Below are 10,017 nucleotides of genomic sequence, written 5' to 3'. Positions count from 1 at the left end.
CACCCCCAGTCCACCGCGCAGTCACAAATTGTCTTGTAGCCTCTCCATGTAGCTCCTGATTTCCGACTGGCCCATGTCTACGTCGTGGCAGACCCACTTGATGTCGTCCTCGCCGCCCTTGCCGAGCAGGACCGAGGGGTCGGCGTAGGGGCCGCCGCCCCCGGCCCCGCCCTGGTGGCGGTCGTTGGGCAGCACGGTGGCAAACGAGGTGAATTTGACTCGCTTGCGTTTGCCGGACGCCCTGGGCGAGTTGTTGAGATGCTCGGCGTCGCGTCGGGCGGCGGTGATGGCGGAAAGGCACTGGTGGGGGTCCGGGAGGGCCCGGGGTAAGGTCTGGCTGTGGGAAACGCCCCGGTGGCCCGCGCCGCCCCTGCCGGCGGCCACGGCCGAGGCGATGCCCGCCCCGTTCAGGAGGTACTTGCTCTCCTCGTAGGCGTCCTCGCCGCGGTCGATGATGGTGGTGCACTCGTCGGGCGGCGCCGCCGGACAGGGGTCGGCGTGGTCCGGGTGGTCCGCCAGGAGGTCGGCCTCATTGCCCAGCCAAACCCAGTCGTGGGCGTGGTTCATGTTGCCGCCGGCCTCCAGCACGGGCACCTGCTTGTGGCGGTACCTGAGGGTCCCCGTGCCAGAAAGGCAGCGAGGAAAAAAAAAGCACACTCGAATGGGATCGGGCATCGTTGGCACTTTGGAGCCTTTACAAAAGCGTTCCGTCGTCCTCGACACCGAGCATTTTTTCATGTATTCCTCCTTGTCGGAAAGGAAGAGGTTACCTGAAGGCAAAGCTGACGCAGTTGATGAGGAAGACGAGGATGGCCAGACAGAAGACCCCCAGGAGGGCGTACATCCCGATCTCCAGGTCCGAGAGTCCCCTGGTGGTCTGGCTCAGCTCGCCGTCGGAGGGTCCGGGCACCTCCACTTGGGCCGGGTAGCCGGCGTTGTCCTCCGCCCGGCTCGGACCTCCGTCGCCGCCGCCGGCTTTGCCGCCCGCCGCCCGATGGGTGACGGTGCTCTTGGTCGTTAAGCTCACCTGACGATGCAGCGGCAAGTCAGCTTTGACCTTTTCCATTTCAGGCCACGTTTTTTTGTTGTCGTCCCACCTTCCTCATGGCGCCTTCCTCACGCTCCACGGCCACCGCCACACTTTTGGACTCCCGCTCGGCTCCGTCTGCGACTCTCAGCTGCTCGGTGTCGTTGTCCGCCGCGCCCCCTTCCGCCGGGGCCCCGCCCTCGTCGCCGTCGCTGCGGGCGGCTCCAAACTTGACCGCCACGTTGCCGACGCCTGACGCCAACACGCTCTTCCTCTTGGACTTCTGGCACGTCTCCGAGATCACCATCTCCACGCGCACCAGCGCCCCCTGGCCTTCACCTTCTGCCACCACCACGGGCCAGTGTTGTTCCTGCCGGTGCCGCGCCGCCAAAGAGAGAGCGCAAGGATAAGGCGTTTCCCTTCCTTCACTCGCTGAACTGACTGACTCACAAACTTACCGATTGACGAGCCAGCTGGCTGCTTGAGTGACCAACTTCCTGGCAAGCGGCCAACTAACTAACAAGTTGACCGATAAGCTAACTGGTTGCTGTTGCTAGCTAGGCGTGTACGTAACAGATGGACTAAATTGCTGACTCACTAACAGGCTGGCTGAGTCAGCAACTTTACGGGCCGACTGACGAACGAAAAAACTAGTTGTTGACAACTCACGACCGACCTACTTGACTAACTTACTGATGAAACAGATGAGTGACTCACTGAGTCGCTCTAAATATTTGGATGATCCACCAACTGAATGGCTAATATCCATTCGCTACCGAAATAACCAACCTTCGATTCACTCGCTGACTAAGAACCGAGCCAACATCTTATTCGCCCAATCATTGACTGAACTAACAATTACATTCAGTGATGAACTCGCTAACTAACTCATCGACCAAGTGACTAACAAGCACGCTGACTGGCTGAGTGATGAGCTAACTAGATAGCAAAGTGGCTAACCGACACGGCCACCCCGATGGACCCGCGGTGCGACAACAATTCGAGCGGTTGCAGGCCAAAGAGCGCAAAGAGAAGCACCCACCTGATTGGTTACGGAGACGACATCGTTGTCCAATGACACCGCAGACAGCAGGAAGTCTTTGGGGTCGTAGATGTCAAGCGGCGTAACGGAGCCGTCGCTGTAGTGGATCCAAGCGCTGATGGCCGCTTCCTGAAATGGAACCCCGAGCACTTGAAAAACATTGACCATTTTCACCGCAGCGCCACCTGCTGGAGATATCACCTCGCTCGCCCCACTTGGACCCGATGCAAACCAACACGGTGTCGAACGAACGAACTAACATCTCCATAATTATACAAATGCAGACGGGTTTTGTCATGGCGGCAAGCTCCTTCCTGCCTCCAATTGAGGTAAGCGCACGTAGCCTCAAATCATAGCACAGATGGGAACAAGATAGGAGCGCAAAATTGGCATTGCTTGAACACACACACACACACACACACACACACACACACACACACACACACACACACACACACACACACACGTAAATAAGTACATACACGTTACACTCTCACTCAAAGAGTTGAGTAGTTGAGTGTGTTAGTGGCTGCAAGTTAGGCATGCGGCTAATTAGGACGTGATTATCATGTAAGGCAGATAAGCAGCGTGAGATGTTCACAGTGGAGGATTACGCTTCGGATTGGCTGATTACGACCTCGGGGCTTTTCCTTCCACGCCGACCTGCCATCTACTCGTGTGTGAGCGTCTGTGTTTGTGTGTGTTTGTGTGTTTTGCTGGAAAGATATGAAAAGCGCCGCAGGAGAAGTCAACTCTTCCGTTTTTTTGTCCCCCCCATTGATATGAAACAACAGAAATGCAATAATCCGATCACGGGAGCCGTACGAAGTGCACGGAAGACACATTCGTAAGGGTCATTCTCATGGAAAAATCAATTTTTTTTTAATGATGACTTTTATCAGTGAAAAAACAATGCAACTTTGTCATGAGATTGTCAAAAATTTCCTCCCCCAAGATTTTTTTACTCTTATAGCATGAAGACTTTTACCACACAATAGCTCTTTGCTCTGGAAAAACATGATCTAAGAAATGTGTTTTATCTCCCCAAATCACAAATAAATGTATTTTTTTGCCTGAAATGGTGTGTTTTTAATGTTAGAAAAATGTATTTTTTAAAATTGTGGAAAAATATTTTTTACTTTTCCACACAATTTTTAAAAAATCGAATAATCATGTTATTAGACTCTCTAAAATATTTATGATTTGTAGCATGAAAAAAATGACATATTTTTGTTGAGTTTCTCCACAAAGACTGCAAAAAACATATTGGGAAAATTTGTAATTCAAAAGAAGTGACTGCGTCATGTAGTGATGGGAAAACGAAGCTTCATGAAGCACTTGGGATATTTTTTGATTGCTTTAAATGGTGCTCTTGGTTTAAATATAAAGGTTAGTGCAATGGAAACGTATTCAAATTTCCACAGCATCTTCAAACCAAGAGTGCTATCTGGAGGTGTCAAAAACTATCACAAGCGCTTCATGAAGCTTCAGTTGTCCATCACTAGCATAGTGTGCGTCCTCCTACCTGTTTTGGCGCCCGCATCAGTTGGCTGGCGGTGGCGGTCATCAGGACGGCTTGGCAATTGCCGCCGGCGGGCGCCACGCTGAGCGACAGCGAGGCCACCAGCTGGACCCCCATGTCCACGATGGTCACCTACGCACAGGAGGAACCGCCGCTTATTCCGACCGCCCGAAACCCTCCCTTCTATTTTGATTCCTGCAGCGGCTTGTCGGGCCCGAGGACACGCAAGACCACTCGGCTGACTGCCGCCATTTTGACGTTGGTGTCCAGTTCATAAGCGATACTTCGACAGATTTTTTTTCCCCAAATCAAAATGGTTAATCAATATCACAGATCGTCAGCTATCACAGGAACACTTCTTACCTTGTCATCCAACACCGTCACTGTCTTCTCTGCGAGGATGGAGTCAGACAGAGGCGACAACACCTGCCGAGCAAAAGACAGGACAACCTTTTTTTTGTTGTTTTTTTTTTGTAACGGAAGGGGTGATGCCAAACTCCAAAGTGATAGAATGCCAAACGTGATACGTATCTTCACAAATGGACGGGATGAGCAAAGAGTGACGCGAGAGCCAACGTGTAAATGGAAAATTGAAATGTCACGCTCACAAATGTCGAGTGGGACAAACGCTGGCGAAATTCTTGGTGGCACGTACTTGTATGGTGGTGATGCCGAGGTCTCGGCCAATCAGAACGCGCCCGTCGACCAACCTGGCGATGCGTTCATCTTCCACCTATGTAAAAACAACGATCACTTTCGAAGGTAAACCCAATTTGACTCAGTACCTAATGAAGTGGCCAGTTGAGTGTACAGCTATCGACAGCATACGTCAATACATTTCGATTTTTTTTTTTTAAATTCCCAGAAAAAAAATCTCTGCAGTTTTTAGCCATAATCTGAAAATAATAATAAAACTTTCAAATAAAACCAAATATAAATGTTAATTTCTTTTTAAAAAGAACGGTTGTCCGACTGCAGTCGACCTTGAGCTGATCAAGAACCAAGTGAGTGATGTCGGCCTGCCAGTCGGCGCCCAGCATGCGGACCACCTCCCCTCCCGGGTCGGACGGCTCGGCCACAAAGTGCGTAAGCACTTTCACCAAGGCGTACTGGTACTGCAGAAAAAAAAGACGTGTCAGCGCTTAACGTTGTTTTCTCTCGCGTAATGTCGTGAAAAGCAAGCAAAGAGGAGAACCTGCAGGGTGCATCCTTTGCCCTTCCTCTCGTCATCCTCGTCGTCTTCGCTGTCTCTCGTCGGCCTGACCCAAAAAACAAAAAAATATAGATCATCATTGCAATGTCAGTGCTACTTCAAGCTAGCATAATAACCAACACGGTGTTAAAACCAAAATTGAGGGCAATTTTGCACCAAACACTTATCGTCATTGGAGAGATTTTTACCTTTTTTTTCCCCATCAAAAATTGATTTTTTTTCAACACTTGTATCACAAACAATTAATTCTTGTGAACAAATTTTGAAAGACATAAATAATGCATTTTTTAAAAAATGAGTCCCCGCCCCCACACACAAAAAAATGCTGTTTTTAACAGTTTCTTCAAAGTATTTTTTTCGTGAAAAGCTACCTTACCTGGATGAAGACATAATTTTAAAAATGCATTTTATCTCTTCATGAAAAGTTTTCCAAAGGATTTTTTTGCACCCAAAAATATACCTAAGATCTTTTTGTCAAAAAAAAAAAAAAAAAGACGTTTTCACTAAAACAAGCATTTTCTTTCCCCAACAATAATCTCTCTCTCTCTATTCTTTTTTAACGACAAATCTTAGGTTTGTTATTAGACCTTGGAGCTGAGATCCTTTTCCCCACACAATGTTTTTTCCACAAAAATTGCAACTTTTAAAAATGTACTTTTGCATGACAACTAAAATCACCACCTTCGACCAAAGACAGCGTTTTCATATTTTTAGAATATTCAGCGGCTCCCTTGATAATGACGCCGAGGGTGAAAACGTTTCCAAACCGAAGTCGTCGCGTGTTAAAATGCGGCGGTTACCTCCTGCTGTTGGCGGCGCTGGGGGCGATAGGCACCCGCCAGCCTTTGACCTGGCTGAGCTCGGTGTCGGACACGTGGATCTGCAGAGGCAGCTTGGGCACCCAAACGTTGAGCGACAGGCTGGCCGTCAGGTGCATGTACGCGAAGGCCACCGACATGCCCTGACGTCCGCGCATCTCTTTGCCGTTCACCAGAACCTCGTCGCAGTTGCCGGACACCTGAGCCACAAAAAAATAACATGGACGCTTGAAGACTCAAGAAAAAAAATATAAATCTATCTTTTTGAAATGTTTAACAAAAATCTGCAAATCACCGTGTGGCCACTGTGTTGTACTTTTATTTTGAACAGGTTGATGATAAACATATGATGAACATATAATTGCGAACCGTTGATTTTAAAGCACTACTTTTATACCGAGCAGGTTGAGTGACTTTTGCAGAGTCAGCAATCATAAAGTGAATAAAGTTAAAAACCTCCGTCCAATAGCAGCCACTCACACTCACACGCGGTGATCGTGTGCCCGCGTGCGCGTGTGTTGCTGAGTGTGAGTTTTGAGGACACTGAAGAATGGATTTAATCTGGGTTGCTTTGCCACAGCAACCGCGACGACAAAAGCGAGATGTGAGGAATCGCGAGGCGAAAAGCGGCGGCCTCAGCAGTTCAACAAGTGTGCGGTGGGGGAAAGAGAAGAAGAAAAAAAAATAAACTGTCAAACTCCATCCGACAGTGCCGCAAAAGCAATCGCGGGAAAACTTTTGGCTAACTTTTCGACCGCTTCAAAACAACAACAAGTGTGCTTCGTTGTCATTTTTTTTTTTTTCGCCAACTTACTTTCACTGAGTTGAAATAGAAACGTCCAATCACACGTGTGGGTTGTTTCCCGTGGCATGCTATACAATTAGCGTGATATGCTAATTAGATGTGACACCGGTTCGCTCCCTTTTTCATGAAAAAAATATATTGAAATGTAAAAAAGATAGTTCCTCGTTTCTACATTTACTTCAAGAAAGCCAATGGGAATCCAACGGTCAAATAAAACCAATCTTAAATATTTTGTGAACATTTTATTCTACCCCAAAATATTGTTCAAGTAAATTTTAGAAAACTTTTTGAAAATCTTTTTTTTTGTAATTTAATTCAAAAAATGTATAATCTTAAAATGTTTAAAAGATAATTACTCGTGTCTATATATAGTTAAAGAAAGTACATGGGCAGACAATGACCAATGTTCAATATTTTTTGAACATTTTTTTTCCTAAAAATAAAAATGATCAAGTAAAAGCCAATTTGATGGTGCGTCTTATCGAACTTTTTGAAACAGTGATGAAAATCGCCTTTCATTGAATACAAAACCAAAGCGCGAATGTGTGACGTTAAAATTGATTTTTTTTTTCTGGTACGGCAGCAATTAGGACAGAATTTGATGAGCACATTGACTTCACTTTTCTCCATAAAATGTTTCTGAAAAGTCGACCAAAGCCAAAGTCAGGCTGCCCCATTTTGACTCAATGTGGGCGACCTGCGCGTTTTGCAAAAAAAATAAAATGTTTGTCCTCCCCGCGAGGCCGCGCATCCGTCTGCATTTGCTCTCGCCGCTCATCCGTTTGGCCGGCGCCCGCGGTAAAGCCCATCCATCAGACTTCGGGGAGGCTCTCATCCAATCAGGGAGCCCCGTCGCTCGGAAAGAGGGCGGGCCCACATGGGGCTGGATAACAGGCCCGCTGATGAGATTACGCCTCTCACCTGTCCGTCACTTGAGAGGGGCCACGCCGAGGCCAATCGCCTCCGAGCCGCCGTGTCGGATTCAAAGAGAGGAATCGATCGGTTCCGCTTCTGACACCAAATAGCTTTACCCTCGAGGAGACCACCCCAAAACGGCTTAAAATGGAACCCTTTTTTTTATTGTATTTTTCCACATTAAAAAAAGAAAAAAAAAGTCTTCGATTTGAATCCCACTTCGGACACCAAATATTCTTAATCCTCGAGGCAGTCGTCATCAAGACACCCGAAGCCAAATCTCTTTTTCCATTTCGATTTGCATTAAATAAGATGAATAAAAACGGTGTGAGGTTTGAATCCCACTTCTCACACCGTGGCTTTCACATTTCCTTAACATGAACACACCCCTGGTCAAAAAAAAAGATTTGACAATATGACTTCAGTGTTTTCATAACTGGATGTGGGATTTCAATCCCATTTCCGACATCAAAAACATTCCCCTTTGGGAGACCAATCATGAAAGTGTGACTTTTACCTGATCAAGAAAATGTTTTTAGAACAAGTCACATGACCGGGGGGGAGGGAATTTAAAAAAAAAAAATTAGCGTGAGGTTGGAATCTCACTCCTGACACCAAGCGCAGTTACCGTGAAGTGGACTCGAACGTCAGCTCTTGTGCCAACTTGAATCCAATTGCAGTTGGGGTTTCTCACTTAATTGTTTGGGACTGTGATACACTGTTGCAAGCTGAGGGGGGAGAAGAAAAAAAAAAAATTTGCCCAACTCTCCCTCTTCTCCTTTTGTGTGAAGTCGGCAAAAATACAATCTACTTCTTGGTATTAGCTTCAAACACTTCCTCTCTTTTGGCTCTTTCTCAGACCCGTCGAGTGGGCTTAAATAATAAAAGGTGTGTGTCTATGTGTGTGTGTGTGTGTGTGTGTGTGTGTGTGTGTGTGTGTGTGTGTGTGTGTGTGTGTGTGTGTGTGTGTGTGTGTGTGAGTGTGTGTGTGAGTGTGCGTGCGCGCGTGTGTGATTTAGCAGCCTTATTAGCATAGGGATATAAGTCAACGCTGGCCCCAATATGTCATTGATCGTGGCCTCAGAGTGTGTGTGTGTGTGTGTGTGTGTGTGTTCAGTTTTAACTTTACACGTGTGTGTTGATTTGTCACGCGGCGTTATTTAAATGAGACAAAGAGATCAAAGAATACGCACTCGTCGGAGTTCAAGCCAGTCCAAGCGGACTTTTGTCGTCGTACAAGTTGGGAGAGTTGAAGCGTGCTTGCATGGCCGCTAACACTCACGTCCCTTTTGAGGCAACTGAGAGAAAATAAGACACCCGGGCTAGGAAGTTTGCAAACGCTGGGCAAAATTGGAGGAATGTTCGGTAAATTCCAAAAAGGAAAAAAAAGGAAATAATATTTTACGGCCCTTTATTCAATTTGTTTCGTGTTGATGACTCGTGCTGGCTGCGTAAGCTAGCATGCTAATTTGCAGCTAATTAGTTATCGACCTGGGCGGCCATGTTTTATGTACCGTGACAGGGGTCACACTCGGCGGCCAGACCGGACTTCACACGCGCACACATTTACGGATATTGAGCGCCTTGAACGGTACCGGCTTGACGGCAGATTTCATGTGGATCGTCGCTAACGTAGCATCTTTACGTCATCTTGTCAGGTCATTTCAGAGATGCCATGACACATGTTGGAAGATATATTCTGACAATGTGTACACTCGGGACTCTGATGTGGAGCATGAAGAGTGCTTTTCACCGTTTCAGGTTTTCAGAATTTTTGGGGTGTGGCTAAAACACTGTCCATCACACAATTAGCCATGCCCCCACGATACAATCATGAAAGTCGCTTACTTTCGCATCAGCATTTATCCGGCACGATTGCAATATACAGTTAGCGAGTGAGCCCTACTTAAACCACCAGAATGCATCTTCATTTCAGTCTGTTGGCATGGCTGTTTTAGAGCGCCCCGTTGTCAGCCCTGAGTGTGCACACAGAGAAACGGAAGAGCAAGGAGGGGGTTTTTTTTGTTGTTGTATTTATTCATCTATTTGATCCGCCGTGACAGCCAGCATGTGGACGGGGGCTTGGCACTGGTGGCCGCTTTAGAGTGTCTCACTGTCTGCTGTGAGTGCGTGCATGTCACAGAGAAACTGGTGGAATAGCATGTGGGGGCGAGGCAAGGAGTGGGGTTCAAAATCCGACCTGGGAGCTAGTATGTGGACCAGGGCAAGGGGACAAAAACTGGGGGTGACAGCTCGCTTCATACTGGCTTGAAAACTTTAGAGTGCCTCGTTGTTGGCTGTGAATGTTCTTGCGTCAAGCTAAGATGGACCAAAGAGTTTGTTTGTTTGTTTGTTTGTTTATTGAACATAAAACATATACAGTAATAATTTGACAGAAAATAAGGTAAAGAAAATAGTAAAGAGGAAAGAGAAATTAGTCATCATTCAACACAGTTATTATGTTCAAGGGAGTAGGAAGAAGTAAAGAACTTATCTAGTCCTACCCCGTGTTGTATGTTTATATCTATTGAATCATTTTTATATCAATCAGAAAAGAAACAGAGTAAGAAGAAAGAAGTCTCCATTAAGGCTCATGCTTTACCCTTAACCGTGATATTTTTATACTTTTGGTTTGTATCGGGAATTTATACATACACACCCTGGCACTCTTGTGT

General features: G+C 46.8%; 1 protein-coding gene across 1 annotated transcript in view; it reads right to left on the bottom strand.

The window, feature by feature from the left end:
- The window catches only part of LOC109526936 (transmembrane protein 132C), a 21,671-nt gene continuing 11,654 nt past the window's right edge, over nucleotides 1-10,017 (bottom strand). The window contains exons 3-12 of the mRNA XM_019888526.1: nucleotides 5,605-5,822; nucleotides 4,787-4,850; nucleotides 4,575-4,706; nucleotides 4,247-4,324; nucleotides 3,955-4,017; nucleotides 3,595-3,723; nucleotides 2,070-2,198; nucleotides 1,098-1,400; nucleotides 771-1,027; nucleotides 1-610 (exon numbers count right to left, since the gene is read on the bottom strand). Coding sequence (XP_019744085.1) covers nucleotides 22-610; nucleotides 771-1,027; nucleotides 1,098-1,400; nucleotides 2,070-2,198; nucleotides 3,595-3,723; nucleotides 3,955-4,017; nucleotides 4,247-4,324; nucleotides 4,575-4,706; nucleotides 4,787-4,850; nucleotides 5,605-5,822 — 1,962 coding nt within the window. The 3' untranslated portion in view covers nucleotides 1-21. The remainder of the gene's footprint in view (nucleotides 611-770; nucleotides 1,028-1,097; nucleotides 1,401-2,069; nucleotides 2,199-3,594; nucleotides 3,724-3,954; nucleotides 4,018-4,246; nucleotides 4,325-4,574; nucleotides 4,707-4,786; nucleotides 4,851-5,604; nucleotides 5,823-10,017) is intronic.

This window comes from Hippocampus comes, unplaced genomic scaffold (assembly GCF_001891065.2).
Source record: "Hippocampus comes isolate QL1 unplaced genomic scaffold, H_comes_QL1_v1.1 scaffold128, whole genome shotgun sequence".
Classification (NCBI taxonomy): Eukaryota; Metazoa; Chordata; class Actinopteri; order Syngnathiformes; family Syngnathidae; genus Hippocampus; species Hippocampus comes.
Note: the sequence above shows the minus strand (reverse complement) of the source record. Positions and strands in the feature narration are given on the sequence as shown.